The sequence below is a fragment of the Botryllus schlosseri genome, chromosome 3 (genome assembly GCF_051294905.1).
Source record: "Botryllus schlosseri isolate E-star chromosome 3, Bs_hap1, whole genome shotgun sequence".
Taxonomy (NCBI): domain Eukaryota; kingdom Metazoa; phylum Chordata; class Ascidiacea; order Stolidobranchia; family Styelidae; genus Botryllus; species Botryllus schlosseri.
Genome location: NC_137238.1, coordinates 29016325 through 29036684, shown reverse-complemented (window position 1 = coordinate 29036684; position 20360 = coordinate 29016325). Strand labels below are relative to the sequence as shown.

Genomic DNA, 20360 nt, shown 5'->3' with positions numbered 1-20360 from the left:
GCATAAGCTTTATTAAGCACTGCGGTTGCAGAGAGATTGGCAACGAGCTATCGACACCTGTAGCATGCAAGGACCCAGCAATGACTATAAAAATAAACACTGCACTGTCTCTGATCATCAGATATAGATATCGCTATAAGGATGGTATTCTACATATGTCATTCATGCCTATATAAATCTTGCTGTTACGATAAAGTAAGAGCTGGCCAATAGTCTATTTGCTTTCTAAAGTTCAATGGACATTTCTACGCAATTTCGAATACGGACTGCGTTACAGAGCCTAAACATAGCTCTGATGCATGAATGAACGAAATATTTATTGCCCGAAAAAATCATAAAATACTTGAACTGTAATGCAAACAACGAGTACAAAAGTGAACTTTGAAACAATTCATAAACAGTAGTTCTATTCTTCCTCGTTTCAGGGATAATGCGAAGCGGGTATCGCATAGGTATATGCGACGTAAACCTGCTTGCTCATTTCCAACAAAGTGATATCTTGGACCAGGCTGGCATGCGTCGAAAACACTTATTGTTTTCGCTTCCAGAATATCATAGTTGCTGTAATGTACAGTGTCAAGAGACAAGGTTGGCTGGAACCCGTGGTACATTAGCGTAGAATGTGGATTTTCTTGGTGCTCGTGTGAGTTACCTGTTTGTCGCCGACACCTACACGACAGTATTCTACCTTATTAGCCCAGCGCTTAACACATTCCCTGGCTACCTCTGGCGGATTCACGAATGGTACGGTGGTAAATGGATTTCGCATAAGTGAATACGGTGTTTTGAACTTATCGGAGACGCAGCTTCAACTCTTCGCGGTAGCAATCTACTTGAGGATAGCCGTGATACATGACATATACGCAATCGCAATCCGCGGCGTCATGCGCTTGAGAATCGTGGCATTTCGACTCGCCGTCCATGCAAAAATGCTTATGCGCGATCTCTATCATCCCGCCGTTGAGGTAATAATCGCGCAGATCAGGTTCATCTAGCATGGCGTAGGCAACGACAGTGTTTTTGGGAGGGATTCCGCTGTGCTTATCGAATGCGATCAGGGATCCGGCTTTGATGAAGTATCTCCTTGCTATTCCCCGGTGACTGTACTTGGAGGCTTGGAGCGCGAAGTATATCAGTGAGAATCCAAGCGACGCAGATGCCGCCTTCATTGCATTGATTATATTTTCCTGCGTCCAATTATCTTCCCTGTTAAAAAGGATGAGATCACATCATCATCACGCAATGACCACGATGGGGACGCATGGGAGCGAGAGACAATGAAGAATGACTGCGAGAGAGATTGAAAAAACGTTCCCAACAATACAAAAAGCAAAGACCATTGAACCTTATGAAATTGATGTCGTGGAGCACAAAGGCCCAGAAAGGCGATAAGCTCAACTGTGTTGTGCCCAATAATACATACAAACATAATACATCATTGACTTTTGAACACGCCACAAAAATATAATAGACAGTTGTTTATTTCTATGAATAGTTATAGTAGGTTTACCATACGTGCTCAGCACTGAAGTAACGCCCCGGCGGCTATTTCGGAGCTGAGCCGGAAAGTTTACCGTTTTTTCAATTTACCATATTTCAAGATTTCACTCCAGTATATTAAGTCTGAAAATTTTGAAAAAGTGTCCTCTTTTCATATTTCCGAAATATGTTAACCCAAAGTTATTGTAATTTTCTGTATATCAATGCTAAAATCGGGATAACAGTTATGTCTGAAGCCGCCCAAGGCTGCTTCTGAAAACGGGGAAAGAGCATTCTTACAGACTATAGCCAAAGCGGAGTTATGTGAGTTTTTCGATAATAATCTTCGGATTATCTTTGATCGGTGTATAATCCGGGATCATCGAAAAACTCACGTAACTCCGCTTCTACTGGTCGGAATTGAGTCAAATTTGTTTTGCATCGTCTTTAAAGACAGCTCAACAATTTGATGGGGTTGGCAAAAAAATTTAATTTTTTTTTTTAATTTTCCCTAATAAATTAAAAATTTTAATTGGATCTGCGGAGTCCTATACTTGTCAGAATTGAACAAGATTTGGTGTGCAGCGTTTTTTGAGATACCCTGACAATTTAATCAGTGAATGGCTGGAATCCGGAAAAACGTTATTTTTGAACAGCCCTAATGTGCATAGTGCATGCTTTTGAATTAGCTGAATGGTGAGATCCTGAGGTAGGCTAGCTACCTTCAAATTTTCGTTATATTTAGCCTGCTTTTACGCGGCTCCATAAGTGCTCTGAAGTTAAAATTGCGGCTCCGACATCCAAATAAGTTGGGAGCCCCTATGTTCCACATCATCCATACTGTCGTGACGGTATAAGGAATTATAATCGATTTGGAGCGTAATACTTTACTCACAATCGAATCACTCAAGAACTCGATTTTGCTCAGTGATAACCAGAACTAGAAATTAAGCCTACTTTTCCTCTTTTAGGCTGTACATATGTATAATACGCTATACTCACTCACCGCAACTGCATAATTGCCCCTTTACGGTCGATTGACATCAATTTTGAGAGGTCTCCAACGTACTTTTCGCTGTGCTGGTAGACGCCGATGAGTCCGTATACGATCTCATCGTGCCCTGAAGCCGTGTGTTTCTTAACACAGGCCAAACCGGCCCTTCCATTGGAGTATTCAGTCTGTCAATATCAGAGTCGGTCAGAGAAAAAAATATTATACTTTATCGAAGTACACACGGACATTTTAACGACTTGATCTACTCAACCATGGAAGATCTATATTTAATGACTGTTTCCTATATTTTATACAATTTTTAGGTATAATTACCAACTTTTCAAACTTTCGACTTCAAAAACTTGAATTTAATTTAGTGTTACGGCTGCATACCACCCGTCGAATACGTCAGCTTTTTGAAAACTCTAATCCAGGGGTGGGCAAACTACGGCCCGTGGGCCGCATGCGGCCGGCGACACCGTTTTGTGCGGCCCGCGAGAGCCGTAAGAAACTTATTAAAAATATTGGTCAAATGCGTACCAAATATCGAATTAATGCCGGGACTTGAATAAAGTTTTTCTTGGTATATTTCACCAAGATAATTCTAAGGCAGTGGTTCTCAAACCGGGGGCGCACACCTTGGGGCGTGAAGGCATCTGAAGGGGGCGCGAAGCTAAGCTAAAGTGAAAGTTTTTCGCGCTTCGCGCGATTTACACCGAGTTCCTACTTTTTGTTCTGTATTAAGTCTGAATTTCATATCTAGAAGTCTCTCAACCACAATCGTAACCTTCCATGCCATCAAACTATCCGTTTGCTAGCATCCTGGTTCCGTTTTGTGACGTGACGATAAGGGGCGCGAAATCTTTCACCATCATAAAGGAACCGTGTCTTAAAAAGTTTGAGAACCACTGCTCTAAGGTAAATACTTCCTATATTGTTTTTATGTTTAAACTCTGGCACGAACATCTCAAGGTTTCAACTGCTAAACATCACAGAAATCGTAAACGAGATGGAGATAATTCGGATCACGAGTGTGATTTCAGATTGTTAACTCCATTTTAGTGATGTGCTAAGAAAAAACGATTGGCGCGTGTCTTATGTAGATTCGCTCTCTCTATGGTATTCACATTTTATCTGCAAATAGTAGAAACGTGTTCGAAGCTAACATGGTTATGATGCTGTCAGAATTGTGTGTTCTGGAACCGAATCGAAAGTGGAATTAGTAAATCTATGAACAGATCGCTGCTCACAGATTTAAATTTAAATCCTGTTCTAAGAATCGGGACAACCGACTTTCATCTCTAAAGTTTTGACAAATTTATCATTGAGGTCGACCAGCCTATGAAATCTCGACACTGTTTCTGACGCGTGTCCGATATCATCAAAGAAATGGTTGGTTTGTTTTAAATAAGTATATGGATATTATCTCCAAGTCCTCACTATAATCAAATACTAATATTGCTTTTTGGTTTATGATCTCAATTCTATATAGTGCGGCCCGCGAATGGATTCGGATGTTGAATGCGACCTGCGAGCTCGAAAGTTTGCCCACCCCCCCAGCAAACACCCGATATCCCGTGGAGTTACTGGTATGTCCACAATTGTTCCCACTCGTCCCACCTCCCACCCTCAGTTACGGAGGACTTGCTCAGTATACCCAACATTGGACGTCAATTTATGTAACTCCAGGTGACTACCAGAGGAAGTGAATTTTAGAATGCTCCTGTGCCAGTCACCATTGACCATTCCAGTGGATGTCATAATGGTGTGATGCCTGGATGCCACCTACACAGGAGTTCGTCAGGATGTCCCTACTTTCTATGAATTCAAGTGTGCATTGTGCAATCAATGCAAAATAGTTTTCTGAATACACTCATGAATGTATTGATACATTTCACCATTTGTAATCTATCGGAGTTAATACGAGAATGTCGATTGATGATATGGCGATGATTTTCTATCGCGCGGAACTTCAGAAGCCCGGCTATCGATGATCGCGGTTGCACATTGTTAGAGATATAATGTACGATATAGAGACATACAGCTATTTTATTGCGACATTACTGGATCGAAAAGTCCACATCAAGGCAAAATATATGTTATTTCAAATATACCGTATACCCAATGCATGTAAAATCTTCCGAAATGAAAACTTTTCATCCGTTATAATGGTATGGTGATGACTATTCCAATCACGGAACTACTCAGTCTGCCCGGCTATTATCGATAATTGAGGCCGTACTGCGCAAGAGGCCAGCGATAATGCATATAGCTCAGTGATATGAGGCATTCCGATACCTGTCGAGTCTCGAGTGTCGAGCCGAGCACGCCTGTTGCTTGAAATTCATTCAACCATAAAACCAATAAAGACTGCGTTCTTCTGTCTGGCGAGCATACGCGCGCGTGATTCAGTTTGAATTTGAAAGAACAGGTTTTGTAGTAATGGCGGAGTGACGGGTTTATCACAGGAATGGTTTAGTTTAGAATAGGATACTTAACGGCGTGGATGGATTGTGCGTGCTATTGATTATTATTGATATTGTCGCTGTCATGATTACTAGAAAGGCAGAGAGCGGGGAAGCTTGGTATTTGAGTGCTATATTTATTGAACAGCAACAGCCTCGGTCATCATTAACTGCGATAACCGTCATGAATTTCACTATGATTCTAGTGGCACGTCTGCGCCGCGGTTTATCATGTACGAACGAAACTAATCGACCCGCCGCTAATCGTAAACCTATGCAGTACTTGAAATACTATATAGCGATGAGCATGATCATGATAATATTTAATTATGTGCAATCATTGAAGTTCGATTTGCAGCACAGTGGGTTTCATGTTGTTGTAATATCCAACTTCTGTTTGATGTGTACGGTATATACTATGAAAAGTTTGAAAAGAATTTCCAAAGACTGCAAGATCCATGCAGCAAACCAGATGCAGCATCGATGAATGTATTATAGCCTTGGTTTATATAGCTACATAATTTGAAAGTGTATTATAGGATGTTCCTTTACGGAATGTGAGATTGCTGAATTTGTGGCTGAAAACTATTGTTGCACCTATGGTAATGAATATTTGCATCCTATTGACTGGCATATTTATTATCGTATTCGTTGTAATTTTGTGTTGTGTCCACAACAACATTATAACCATCGAAACTAGTTGGGGTTTTCGGTGAACATGTCAAAATGTATGGCTTTATTATTAGTTTAATGTTAGGGTATTCTAGGAACAATCATTATAGTTAACCCAACTTTAACCTCAGCCTAATTTAATGATACCCCAATGCTAAACCAATTATATACTACATGGATTTTAACATGTTCATGGGGCAGACGGGTTGTCGCAATGTCGGCAATGTCGCCGTGCAACATACTTAAAATGCTTACTTATAACTTGCAATATAACGATAACTTATAATTTACATATAGCTTATCTATACGATATCTTGAAATCCCTGGTAAGAAATAGTAGTCGCAAAAATTATAGTCGCATTTATAGCTCATTGGATATCTTGCGCGTTCCTTGTCATGTATTATGAAAGTTTAAAATTGGTGAAAGTAGATAATTATTCCATTTGAATTTTCACTTCTTCTCGGACCTTGAGTTGACATTGATCTTGATATTTCGCCCATTACCTTCCAATAAGTATATTGCACGGAGACATTATGCCGACATTCACAAAATATATTGCACGGCAATAACATTGCCTACATTACAGCGACATTCACAAAGTAGATGGGCCCTAGGGAAGACTGATTGCTGATAGTCATGTTGTCATGAATAAGAAAGCACACTATTGACCCTTATTATCAATGGACTCTTAATGCGGATGAGGCAGGGGCATATATGGGTTTGCGTATACATCATCGCTTCATTTTTCGCAGGAGTCTAAATATGGAACAGGCAATGTTACATAGTACTTTACAACTTCGGAGCAACGCATCCCAGTCGTGCATTGTCCATGGATTAAGAAGATGAATCATGTAAGTTGGAGTGATGATTTATGATTGTTCATGTTCATTAATCAGCGATTTATTAGCCTGAAAAAAGTGTCATAAATGATGCGCAAATAGACTCTGTGACGGTGGTTCCCGATCAGGATTTCGCTAGTGGTGCTCAGAATTGCTGCATGATATTTTGATATTGTAACTCTACGACCTGATGTTTCGTTGAATCCAAGTGTGCCATAATTCACAGTAACGCTAATCTGGTATACATGATTTCCATAGATATCTCAGGTTGGCTGCATCACTTCTGTTCTGATTAGTAGGGCTTGGCAAAATCGAGCACCTGAGTGAAGAGTGATTGATTCTGAATCTGGTGTTAAGTGTCAAGTATTCGATAATCACTCATTATGATGTTATACTCATAACAGTCATAACAGTATGAGTATTATGGAAAGTTGAAAACGTATCTTTTATGTTTCTACTAAGAACATACAATGATGCAATGCTAGTTTTACATCACACTAAATTACAGATAATTTGGTATATTTTCGACCGATACCTATTTCATTGCACTTTGTGACTATGCTGTGGGTTAATCATGACTTCACAGATATGTCATTTCCACTAAAGTGAATAGCTTTGTACTACGTATTTTGTATGCTACTTCCACATTGGAAAATGGTATCAAAGATATAATTTCATTGATAACTGTACTCTTGGTGGCAAAGAGCGTATAATTTCAGAAGGCCTACTTGAAAAAGTCATCTAGTTGGCTCGAATCAATAGAATTAATGGTGACCAGTGAACTCGGCCCATGACGAATTCGGCCTATTGAACTCGGCCTTCGGTGAACTGGGCCCATGGTGACTTTGTCAGTACAAATTATTATAAATGTCGTGAATCGTATTATTAATTGAAGGCAATGGCGAATTGGTGGTGGCGGATATGTCGCATGAATGTTATTCCCACTGGGGGCGGTATCGTATGTCGGATGTATAAAATGTTATATTGAACGTACGGAGCTGTATAATGTTGACGAAGAGTGCAGAACATCAAGGATCAGATCGCACATCGTGAATTAGGTGCATCCCAAGATTAGGGTTGGAGAGGCTTAGGTTTAGGCCGAGTTCACCTCCGAAGGCCGAGTTTACCGTAGGCTGGGTTCAATGGGCTGAGTTTACTGGTAATCGAATTAATACTCGATTTAGATTCGAGTACTCATGTGCCGAGCTTGTACTTGTACACCATTGTTTTTGTTTTTTCAACAGGATGTTATGGATACCTGGCTTCAGTTCTCGACAAATGCCTTCACTAAACCTATTCTAATCATTTAACTTTTCTAGATCGACAATGTCTTCAATTGATAGCAACAACGTCAAGCAGGCTGTACGAAGAATGCCTTCTAGACTGGGGCCGAGATCGTTTGGAAGAACTACTGTGACCTAGAACAAGCGTTGCTTTTACTCTACAAAATCGGTGCTGCGCCATGCTCGGGAAAAACTCAGAAAGCAATCGAAGGTAAAAAACGTTGAACAGACTATATAGAAACCAGAGGTGGTCAAAGTAATCATCTTTTGTACTGAAGTTGAAGTAATGTCATGAATTTATACACACGTAGATGTAACAAGCTACAAGGTGTGTCAAATCTATTTGAAATGGAAGTCGAAAATGAAGTTCTGAAATATGCTCTATTAATAACTTTTAAAAAGTAGATTTGGTCGATGTGTTGCATACGATTGTCCGACATATGAGCATGCGACACAATGGAAAACGACAGTTGAGCATGAGCATGGAACAGTTTAGCACGCGTCACTTCAGTATGTGACTTCATAACCCCAAAACTAACCCTAACCCGAAACATAACACTGAAATTAACCGCTATATATCCCGACCCCAAGCCCAAGCTTAAATTCAACCCTAACCCGTAATTTAACTCGCATGCTCATGTGTCGCATGCCCGTATGTCCACAGACCGTTGCATACTCAATAGTTGGTGGGGTGATCAAAGTAATCATTGTTTGCACTTGAGTAGAAGTAGTAGCAACGCTGTTAACATCTACTCCAGCATAATTAGTGGTTCACAAGGCGACAGTGGAGCTTACCGCTGCCCTAATGAATTGATATCTTGGTAAATTTGGGGTAGCGGGCTTATCGAACGCCTTGAAATCTTCATTAATATAAGGATTGCACAGTGTGTGATATATAGAATCGAAATTCTAATTCTCGGTAAAGTATTACATAGTTTCGAATACTGAAAATATATAATACTTTACTGAGAATTAGAATTTCGATTCTATATTCGTACACGAAATTTACTTTCACTTACTCGACTCGAATCATTGGAATTAATACTCAATTCAGATTCAAGTACTAGAATCATTGTGGCCACCGGCCAGCCCTAGTTATTCTAGGTGGTCGCTTCCAAACAAAGATGGTCGGAGACTCGGAGTAGTCGAAGTTAGTACTCAAGTATCAATAGCGATTTACAAGACATCAAACTACCTTTCAAGTATAAGTAGAAAGTGAAGTTCGAAAAAGTAGGCTACTGGGGTGAGTAGTTTCAAAAAGTGGACACAGTCGAAATGTCGAGGCTTATTGTATGTAGTCGTAGCAGGGTTGTAATGAATCGAGTCATGACTCGACTCGTGTCCCGATTTTCTGATGACTTGACTTGACTCGAGTCATTTTCGCAAAATTCGGAAATGATTTGACTCTACTCGAGTCAATCTGTATATTGACTCGACTCGGACTCGAGTCATTGCGCATGACTCGAACCAAGTCATATGACTCGAGACCAACATTTCATTGCAATTTCGAAGTATAGTAAAGTGACCACACTATTGGGAATTCATCTATTGGTACTTGTATTCGAAAATGCGACCAGAAACTGCTAAAAGTGAGGAAAATTAGTAGGCTATATTTTGAATGAGAATTGAGAACCATTCGATATCACCAAACACAGTTATAACAAGTGGGTTAACAAGGCTTTAACTGGAAACTGAGCGTCAACACAATGACTTGGACTCGGACTTGACTCGGTGGTGAATTGAAAATGACTCAAATTGACTCGAGTCAAAACTATAAAATTGAGATTGACTTGTGACTTGGTTACAACCCTGAGTCGTTGGTGCATGCTTCTGAACAGAGATGGTCAAAAACGTAGTTGTTTTCAGCACTCAAGTAGAAGTATTTGTTGTGCCATCAATGGAGTAGAAGTAGTAGTAACGCCATGTATTTCCACTCTGGTACAAGCAGTGATTTACAAGTCTTGTCCAAACTAATTGATGTGAAAGTATAATTTTTGAAAAGTACTCAAGTATGTACTTTAGATGTTTCCAGGGTTGTAGCCAAGTCACAAGTCAATCTCACTTATATAGTTTTGACTCGAGTCAAGTCGAGTCATTTCCAATTCACCACCGAGTCAAGTCCAAGTTAGCGAGTATAGGGTCGAGTCCGAGTCATGGTGTTATGACTCAAGTTCAACCATTGCGTTGACTGCTCAGTTTCCAGCTAAATTCTTGTTTAATCCAGTTTTTATAACTCTGTTCGGTGATATCAACGGTTCGCATTTATAATATAGGCTACTGATTATTCTCACCTTCAACAGTTTCTGGTCGCATTTTCAAGTACTGCTACCATTAGACGAAATACCAATAGTGTGGTTACACTAGTGCAGTGGTTCCCAACGGGGGAGGAATTCCCCCCTTGGGGGGAATTTTGCAATTTTTAGGGAGGAATTCCACTTTAGAATATTAACGGATTTCCCAAATTGTTCATGTCCGAACTGTTATGTAGTCAACCAGTTATATCCGAACGTATGCTCCTTCTGCCTGTTTTTTGTTTGCTGAAAGTATGTTCAAATGCTATTTGAAATCTCTTTTTCACATACAACCCCCCCCCTTTTTAACCCAGTTCAGATTTTCTGCAATTTTGTAGTCCAGCGACGGCCTCTCAATCAAATGTATCCTAAGCGAGTAAATGTCGTGCCGAATCTATCACAACAAGGCGTCTAGTGAAAGTATATATCTTATATTTTCAAGTCTCAACATTTTCAGACAGTGACAAAGTATTCCAACGTCATCGATTCAAGTCAAAGAGATCGCTAGCCTTGCTTTATTTTTAGTGAACCTGATCGAAAAAAGACATGTTAAACTCGGTGCAATGTTGCCGAAACTTAATGGATGTCCTAAATTTCAATGAGCTCAAACAGGGAATCTGATCACGTGTACGTTATGTATCAAGGCTGTAACCAAGTCACGAGGCTCCGAGTCACAAGTCCATCTCACTTTCATAATTATGACTCGAGTCAATTTGAATCACTTTCCATTCATCATTGAGCCAAGTCCGAGTCCAAGTCACCGAGCACAGGTTAGAGTCCGAGTCATGGTATTATGACTCGAGTCCGAGTCCAAGTCACACTCAAGTCAACACTGTTTGGTGATATTGAATGATTTGGATTTGCGATATACTAATTTTCCTCACTTTGAGCAGTTTCTTGTCGCATTGTCAAGTACCAAGATCACCAGACGAAATTCCGATAGGGTAGTCACTTTACTGTTCTTCGAAATTACAATGAAATGTCGGTCTTGGCCGCCTTATAGTCTCGAGTCATGCACAATGACTCGAGTCCAAGTCGAGTCAATAATCAGATTGTCTCGAGTCGTTTCCGTATTTTGAGAAAATGACTCGAGTCAAGTCAAGTCAACAGAAAATGGTGACTCGAGTCGGGTCAACCCTGTTATATGTGAAAGTACCAATATTATTGGCCAAATGCATACGCAAGCTTGAGAAAAAAAATCGCGAGACCAGTAAACTTATGCATACTGATTTTTCACAGCAGTTGTATTAGCGATTGGTGCATGGTAAGCCGAAAACACAAATGGAAGTGTGGGGGTCTATTGAGTCAAGCCTTCCAGAATTTGTTTGATTGGGACCAAGACCATTGTTTTTGGAGGTCTGCAAAGTGTTATTACAGCACTGCTAGAAAAAAACACTCGATACATCCCGTCTTATTCTCTCAGTCAACAGGTGTTTGCGCGGTTAAAATGATCTTTTTTAATCATCGGGCAGATTTATCCCAAGGGGGGAATTTTGGCTTAAATTTCGGCCAAGGGAGGCACGAGATGAAAAAGGTTGGGAACCACTGCACTAGTGTGTTATCGGTCTTAGCCGTCCGAGTCTCGATTCATATGACTTGTCCGAGTCATTACATAGATTGACTCGAGTCGAGTCATTTCCGAATTTTGAGAAAAAGACTCGAGTCACCAGAAATCGCAACTCGACTCATTGCAATTACAGCCCTGGGTGTTTCCACAAGTTGATTTGATTGGCTGACGCATACTCTGTATCGCTAGTTCAGAAGCTCTCCACACTCAAATAGACGCAGTAGTCATAGTATCGTCATAAATTTTCACTCAAGTACAAATAGAAGTAGCGATTTACAAGACATATTACAATTAATGCAAGTGGAAATATATAGTGAAGTTCTGATACATATTTCTTGTGCTATGAAGAGTGTATCTACATACAATTTGCTGACATTGTTTTTATGTGCTTCAGGCAAAACAAGGACTGAGAAGAAACCTGTTGTTGCAACCAAAGTTTATTGCCAAAGACGAATACGCGCTCGCGCTCTTAACATGATGCGGTACAGCCGATGCATCATTTTACGTCTTGCAATGGTAGTTCCTACTTATGATTGCTTATGTCTGTTTTTAATTGTCTTAGCGGTTGTCCTTTGTCAAATTCCTTTGACACGTTTCTTTCAAATTTCTCGTATGCACCTCAATTGGAATGTTTGTCATGTTAGTTAGTTAAAACTAGCTGATATTTCCAAAATTCATGTGACACATTTATTTCATATATTTATAATTTTGTGATCGAATTTTCACTTAATCCTTAACTTTGTTAAATTAAATAATAAGAGTTCTTTAATTAATGTTTTACTTGAAATTTGCAATTGTCGTTTTCCAGTAACCCAATATAAACAGTTTGTGAGCTTATATGATGTTGGATTCCATGTAGTTGGGATTCCATGTAGTGGGAGCAGAGCAGGTATCGAAGTGGAGGAGGTAATCATAGAGATCATTAAGTATTCCACAGGGAGTCCTGAGGACTTGAACAGGGGCGAATAACACGTCCGCAGTACGTGGACTGGCGTCCATAGGGAGTGGCATGACGTCCACAGGGAGTGGCGTCACGTCCACAGTACGTCAGACGCGTCCATAGGGAACCATGTGACGTCCAGGATAGGTCGGCCGCGTCCATGAGGAGTCACTTCATGTCCACAACACGTCATTGCGGACGTACTCAGAGAGCAGACAGGACGTCCCTAGTTGTCGACAAACTCACTTCAGGGAGGTGACGGTCGTAAGTTACCGGACGTCCTGCCGGCAATTCCACCGGAAGTCAACTGGACATCGAGTGTTTGCTGGGCCTGCTCTAATCTATAGATATACTATGATAGAGTGGTTCTTATCCTTTTTCTTTTCGCTGACCACTTTGGAACGTCATAACATCATGCTACTTATAGAAATTTGACAGACTTCTGTAGCCAATTGCCCAGCTGCATTGCTTGTAATAAGCGGCTGTGTCGTGAAAATCCACGCCATCGATTTGATATGAACGGGTGGGGAAAATCCATTTCCACAAAGATGGGGGGTGGTGAATGTATTAATTACCCGGTAACGTTTAAGATATGAGTACGATGTATATTGCGCAAATAATGAGAAACATAACATATAACGTCCTGCTTATGATCATTTCCTTTTAGCAGCTCATCGTCAAGTAGCTATGGATTAGTGATTATTTATATCACAGGAGAAATTTAATGTTTAACGAACGTTTTTTTTTAAACCTGAGCAAATCATAAGTAAACAGCAATATCTTTGTATCAGTAGGCTATTGGCAATTGAACTGAGAGTGCTCAGTAGAATATTCCATCTCAGCCGCCCATTATATTTATGTCAGGCCTGAAGTTTGAGCAGTTATGAAGCAAAACAGCCTCGTTATTTCTCTTATAAAAAATACAAATGAAGTTGTCTACCATCTTGCAAATTCGGAGATTTGCGAGCCCCTGCAAATGCTTGGCGGACCCCCGGCTGAGAACCACTGCTATAATACATTCCAAACCGTATATTTCTACTCTCGCTAGAAGTTGTTTTGAGATGTGTTAGCAATCGTTCCTTTGACATTCAATTGAGTAGGAATCTTACGGCTGTAATTCCACTACTACATGAGTTACCAATTCCCACAAACTTGACTATCTCTCCATTCGTTAGTGATTGGCACGATGGTTGGAGTACTCGAATGTGAATCGAGGATTAATTGTAATCATTCGATGCAATTTTCCGATCTGAAAGGCTTTCAAGCCGCATTGGTGGTAATTCTGCATGTGAACAAGTTGTACTCTGCTACGCATGTTTCTGAAATGACATATTTTTGTAGTCGCGGACAGCCCTCAGCATTGCGAGAAATTGCAATGAAATAGGTATCGTTGAAGGTAGCCAGATAGCGTAGTGGTAGATCCACAGCTGCAACATCAATAGGTTGTGGGTTCGATTCCGACCGAGGTCGACTCCAGAATCACTTCCTAAGTGATGGAGGTTTATCTGGGAACCTCCTCGTCACCCAATTTGCGTCGGCAAATACGGAATCAAAATAAAGAATATCGACATGGTGTGAATGACCATTGTAGTCGAAAAACACCATGAATACCATAAACAACAAAACCATGGTTGAAAAATATTCATGTTAAATATGATGCACAACTACCATTATATTCGTTGTTGTAGTATAAATGATACATATTTGACCATTTCACATCTTCCATACTGTTACGACGTAATAATGGTTGGTACTGATATGGTCAGCTCTACTAAAAGCATATCATTCATGTCAAAATCGAATCACTCACTTTCTCAATCATGCCCATCCCTACTGGTCTTACAGTATATTTAAGATAACTTGACCTGTCAGGCCACTTGTGCTTATACTGACCTCGTAAACGTAATCGAAATAGGCTGATATGAATTTCCTGCGCTTTTCTGGGTCCGGATGAGACCGTCTGAAAGTTGCGGAATTTTGAAACGCTGACGCGCACAGCTGCATAAATTCTTTCCAATCGTCTTCGTTTTCAGTGCATAGTAGCAACCGTTCGCTGCAACCGGAACAATAGCGATAAATCAAAATATATCTCAAACTTCCTAAGCAAGGATTGTTTTGCCTTGCGTATAAACGAGAGAATGAATAATCACTGAAAGTCGTCCGTAGTGTACAAGGCAGGGATCAATATGTTATGACGGGTAAAACTAGAGATGATCATCAGCGAAGTAGCTATCTATCTGCATCTACATCCCTGTACGGTTCTGTTACGTGCATACTATATTTAATGACATGATCTGTGATCGAGAGAGCGAGAGGCAAGGAGATACAATAATATTAGACTGTTACCAACTAAATAACGTTACAGACGGGTGCCGGCGATATGATCCTTAAGAGGAATTGCGAATAGTGTCAATGTGATGCATTGTAAATGTTACCTATTTCCGAAATATTTTATCTATTTCACGAGTCTGAAGCGGTATACTATTTATGCTAACGATGATGTCATAATGTATCGATCATGCATGAAATGCGTAGTGGTAAAATGTTGCTGTAGTATTCAATCAGTAACATACGCAATAAGCATAGATCGCGGGTGATTCAATTTCATAATGCATACTTGAAAATTCCATAGGGTTGACATTGAAATTTTAAAAAATATATCATTTCTTTGAATAAATCTAAAAAGGTCAATTTGCTCTGCGGCGGCTTAGGCCAAATTTGGTGCGCAGTCTTTATTTAGGCAGGCAAACAATTTAATTAGTGAATGCCCGGATTCCGGCAAAAACCCTAATACACAGTGATCAGCCGGTTTATAACGAAGTTTGTTTGTTTGTTTTTGGGGTATTCATGGTGTTTGTCGACTACTATGGTCATTTACACCAGGCCGATATTCATCTTATTTTCCGTAACTGCCGACTTCTAGCACGGCCCACCTCTAGGCTAACGAAGTACTTCTACTCTTAAGCACGCAAACATGATTTGCTTTGTTTTACCAGTTACTCTAAGGATGATGATCCTATAGGCTACTAACTATTGACATTTTACACTTTGAATTTGTAAAGTAGAGAATTGCTTCGGGCTATGCTTGCATCTAGGGATTTCAAAGGTGGCCACCTCCTTTTATTATGGGCTAAAAGTATGACACATATCGACCAAATGTATTTTCTGAAACTTCTTTTTTCAGTGCTTTTCGCATCCCTGTTACCTACTTCTACTCTTTGAAATTTCTACTACAAATTAATTGAGTATAAATTCATGTCGTTACTTTTACTTCTACTTGAGTAGCAAGGCGGATTACCGTGATCACTTTTGCTGATCAGGTATATTAGGCCTATATCCCATCAATATGGGAAACTGATTTTCAGAATTTATGTGGGCTTTACTGTTAATCCGAAAATATAGGTGAGGCATGACACTTGAAATTGTCACGCAACCCACTCTAAACAGTCACGCCTTTTCACTCACTCTTACAAAAATACATTGTACACTCGTCGCGCTATCAAAATATGTGATAGCTAATCTGAAATAACATTTAGCGCCAGTTCATTCGGTGGTATTATTGGTATCAGGTATTGTTTACACGTGAAAGCAATTATTCCCACTATTTTGAGTGAAGGTGAAACCGTACACTTCTCACCTGCTGTTGGCCGAATCTTCTGGCATCGCGTACAGATGATTATCCAAGTATTCACATAACTGTAACTTAACTACGAACTGCAATGTGATCAAACGAATACCAGCATGCGTAGAAGGAATAAGATTCTTGTATTTTGTAGCATTTACAGAACGCGGTGTCTTATATTGTTCAATGATTGTGAGAATAAAATCTGCGATAGTTGTCTGTTGTTCGTAGTGATATCGGTAAAGCTCAGATTTTTAATAGGATGAGATGGGGAAAGTTACAAGCTTCGCGGTTCATTTGAGGGGGCACACACAAAATGAGGTCATGCATGCTCTTGAAATCGAAAGTTACTGCACGTTAGCTGATCGGTGACTGCACGAATTATTGAGTGCGCAGGATCAGACAATCGACGCTCCTTGCCATCCAATCCGCGTAAAAGGTGTCCTATAAAACCAAAATCGCACGTAGGTCGTGCTTAGATATGGCAGCTCATGAATTACGTAAAATAGTATCTGACTGATGTAAAATGACCAATATAGTTGAATCCAAACACCATGAATACCAAAGCATCAATGATCGACAAGGGAGGCCGTTACTAGGGCTGGGCATAATGCTCCAAGTACTCGAATCTGAATCTAGTAATAATTTTATTGATTCGAGTCGAGTAGTAAAAACGATTTTTTCGAGTACTGAAATCATACGCTCCTCGCCACTGAAAGTTATTTATCGAGGAGAATTATAGTTTCGGTACTATATCTTCCATTGTACAAGCCTTGAAACCCGAATTGGCTGTATCGCAGCATACGAAACATATAGTACAAAGCTACTAACGTTACTGGAAATAAAACATACCGAAGTCTTGACCATCCCACAACATTGTCACAAAGTGCAATGAAATCGGTATGGTCGAAGAAATACCAAGGTATCTTTAATGTGATTGATAACAAGCATTATATTCTTTCTGTGGCATGAAAGGTACATATTTGAACTTTGACATCCTACATTCTGTTATGACGTAATAGTGAGTGATACTCGAATACTCGACTCGATTCGGAGCATAATACTTGATTCAGAACCGAATTACTCAGGTACTCGATTTTGCCCAGCCCTAGCCGTTACCCATCGCAAACGTTCTGGAAAAGTTTATTGACGATTGTACGAAACAGATTTACACAGATTTAGAGTTAGTTACTCCTGGCTTCATTCTACTCGGAACATTAAATACAACCAACATTATTATACTTCCGCTTTCATCGAGAATATGAACGAATTTGACGCTATATCTCAGCGGCGATTGACATGGAGTTGGAATTGGAATAATGATTGAAAGAGATTTTGGGATTATGACCGAATTTGGATTGGATTATTACTTGCTAGCTGCAGGACGTGGCATTTCTACTAATCGAATTGTTCTGCATAGTTCGTATATATTTAAGTCATTAACCCATTCGGATTTGGCTTTAGCCACGGCTCCAAAGAACTTGAGATTGTAAAATTTGTTAATGTGCAATGCTCAGTACAGGTTCAAAGCACATATGAACCAATCTAGACTCGGTAAATATGACCGCAGAGTATTCTTGGACGTTTATTGTTCACATTTACCCACATTAATATTCCTCAATCGCGCTTTTGTGATATCTCGTTACCGCGTGTCGCTTTCTAACTGGCGTAGTTGTTGTACTGTTGCTATATTTTTTCAGCTACAGCTCTGAATAAAAGACTATACTAATTGCTCTCTCTATAGTCCCAGTAATGTCAATAAACTCTATCTTATAGAGGATAGAATTACGACGAGTGTCTATATACCACCAAAATAAGAAATACCATGAGGTCACAGTGCGGTCATGCTCTAGCGGTGAATTACGGAATTATATATGTTCCAAAGTGATCGTGATGAAAATATTAATTTTCGTGAGTTCCTATCTACCGCAAATAATTATTACGGAGCACATGTCCTATTCAAAGGCTTCATATTGTCCGAAGTGCTAAACGAATCCGATTTTGACATCTATAGAACTTCGATAGATGTCATGAATAGCACTGACGGACTATACTTTGCATTCTGAGTGTAATTTGCTACATTGACACAACTCTCCTGTATTATAATATATACTAAAAGTAAGGCGCTGCTATTCGCAATACATATGAACATACATAGTTCCTCATTTGAGCCTATCATGGGGAATCCTACAATCCAAAAGACCCGTACAGCGAAGGAATGCTTCATAAATACTAAAGTTCAGTTTTCCTAAATAACCTAACCTGCGTAACATCTGCATGAATTGATATTTATTCATATGAGATGCTACAGTAGTATTTACGCTAGAAAACTTTCAACTGTCGGATATACATACCTATAGTAACTGCTGGAATTTGTACTGCTTGCATTCCGGTATACCTTGACGAAACTGTACTGCTTTATGGGTTTCCACGCATCGCACCACTGAAGTCTATACCGAACCCAGTGCAGATAATCTTTTGCAATGACCCATGTCTCAAACATTCTCATGACACGCTTGCTTTAGAACCCACTGCTGTCACATCGAGTTAATAGCGGCCTACGACAAGTTTAGATATAAATGATCGGCGTCAAGAGCCTAGAATGACTGTGACGGGATAAGTTGTTTTCAAGAATATCGTTTGCGTCTATCGGCCAACCCATACAATCAGTTTATGTCATTTGACAAAAGGCGCGAGTTGTTTACCGTGGATCGGTAGCTGACGAGGGCTTGTTATGGTTGGTTGATATCTTGAAAAGACAGATCACTTACATTCTGAAACATGAAAGGCCGCAAATTCATCTGCATTCCTTATAGAATGGTAAATATTGGTATTTCCTCAGTGAATTGAGAGGGAATTCAAAATTTCCAACGTTTCAAATCAATGTATTCTAAAAGTAGTTAGGGCTTCCAACACTGCGCAAATCGTTGATATGATTTTGGATAACAATATGGTTGAAAAAAGGGAAAATATAAATCTTCTCTACCCGGAGTATACGGAAATATGTCGATACAGTCCTATGTAATACGATCACTCTCCAAAATATGTTTATTACAGTGATTTGAGAGCCTCTGCTGCCTGTCGAGGTCGGACACAAAGCCAATTGGAAAATTACTTTCCAGTTTAGCTTTGGCCAGGTAATTCTTTCTTTTAAGGGCAAACAATATATGTGCATTGTGCAACGCCACTTCACGACACCAAATACGTTACAAAATGATCACAAATAATATGAACGTCACGAATATGCAGTTCCACATTCATATGTTATATGACGTAGAAGAGTATGTAGCCTATACTGGTTGTTGTTGTTGTTTGTACTATTCATGGTCTTTTGTCGGGTACTGTGGTCATTTACAGAAGGCCAATTTTCATCACTTCTATTCCGTAACTGCCGACTTTTAGTACGACCCACTTCTAGGATTTTATAAGACGTCGCTTACACGGATGAGATAGCGAGGAGGAGCCTAGATAAACCTCCATCACTTAGGCATAGGGATTTTGGAGTCGACCTCGGTCGGACTAGAACCCACAACCCATTGGTGTTGCAGCTGTGGATTATAGGCTACCACTGCGTTATCTCGCCACTCCCATATACTAGTGATTATCATGCCATACAAAATTCATTTTTATCTTCGCGTATAGAACTTTGTAAAGTGTGCTAACCCACAATAAGCACAGCGACTAACAAATTGTTTTGTACCGCTTATCGAAATTCCCCGACACCTTCTATCGTGAGTGATGTCGCCCCGTATGCCAAATTGCCACAAAGGGAATTTAACCTTAAATTCCACGTCTCATTCGCGTGACTTCTGTGATATCAAAAGACTGGCATGTCAAGATAATATTTACCCGGAGATAACTGACGTGTGCTGCCAACGTTGTCATTATATACAGCCTAAATCAGGTGAAGACACGTGTAAAGAATAACAATCCGTGTTTATGTTAGCTCCTACTTGAACAGAGGAACAAACTGTATTTGCCTATCGAGGTTGGTGGTCGCGCATAACTGGCAACAAAGCAGCAGCAGACATCAATAGCAGAGAAACAGCCTTTCTCGATATCCTCACACCATAAAATCAATTACCCATCATCATTTAAATCTAAAGTATTTTAAAAACTATTCAATTATCTTCGTGGTAACACAAAACATGGTTCACGAAAACTGAAGAAGTCGATTTTATTTTCACCATGCAATATTTCATTCAAC

General features: G+C 39.9%; 1 protein-coding gene and 1 long non-coding RNA gene across 2 annotated transcripts; one reads left to right on the top strand and one right to left on the bottom strand.

The window, feature by feature from the left end:
* Positions 1 to 253: 253 nt before the first annotated feature.
* LOC145435048 (uncharacterized) lies at positions 254 to 20306 on the bottom strand. Its single transcript, XM_080312329.1, has 4 exons — positions 16169 to 20306; positions 14425 to 14584; positions 2486 to 2658; positions 254 to 1206 (listed from the first exon to the last, which is right to left on the bottom strand). The coding sequence occupies exons 1-4, from the start codon at positions 16192 to 16194 to the stop codon at positions 792 to 794; spliced, it is 774 nt and encodes a 257-aa protein (XP_080168455.1). The 5' UTR covers positions 16195 to 20306; the 3' UTR covers positions 254 to 791.
* LOC145435074 (uncharacterized) lies at positions 4893 to 12428 on the top strand. Its single transcript, XR_013913689.1, has 3 exons — positions 4893 to 6462; positions 7770 to 7944; positions 11986 to 12428. It is a non-coding gene; the product is annotated as an uncharacterized LOC145435074 (long non-coding RNA).
* Positions 20307 to 20360: the final 54 nt, after the last annotated feature.

Coding starts and splice junctions, on each gene's coding strand:
- LOC145435048 (XM_080312329.1), bottom strand. CDS start 16,194: ATGCCAGAAGATTCGGCCAACAGCAG. Junction 2,659..14,424: donor ATTTCGATTACGTTTACGAG/GTCAGTATAAGC, acceptor TGATATTGACAG/ACTGAATACTCCAATGGAAG. Junction 1,207..2,485: donor GGGGCAATTATGCAGTTGCG/GTGAGTGAGTAT, acceptor CCTTTTTAACAG/GGAAGATAATTGGACGCAGG.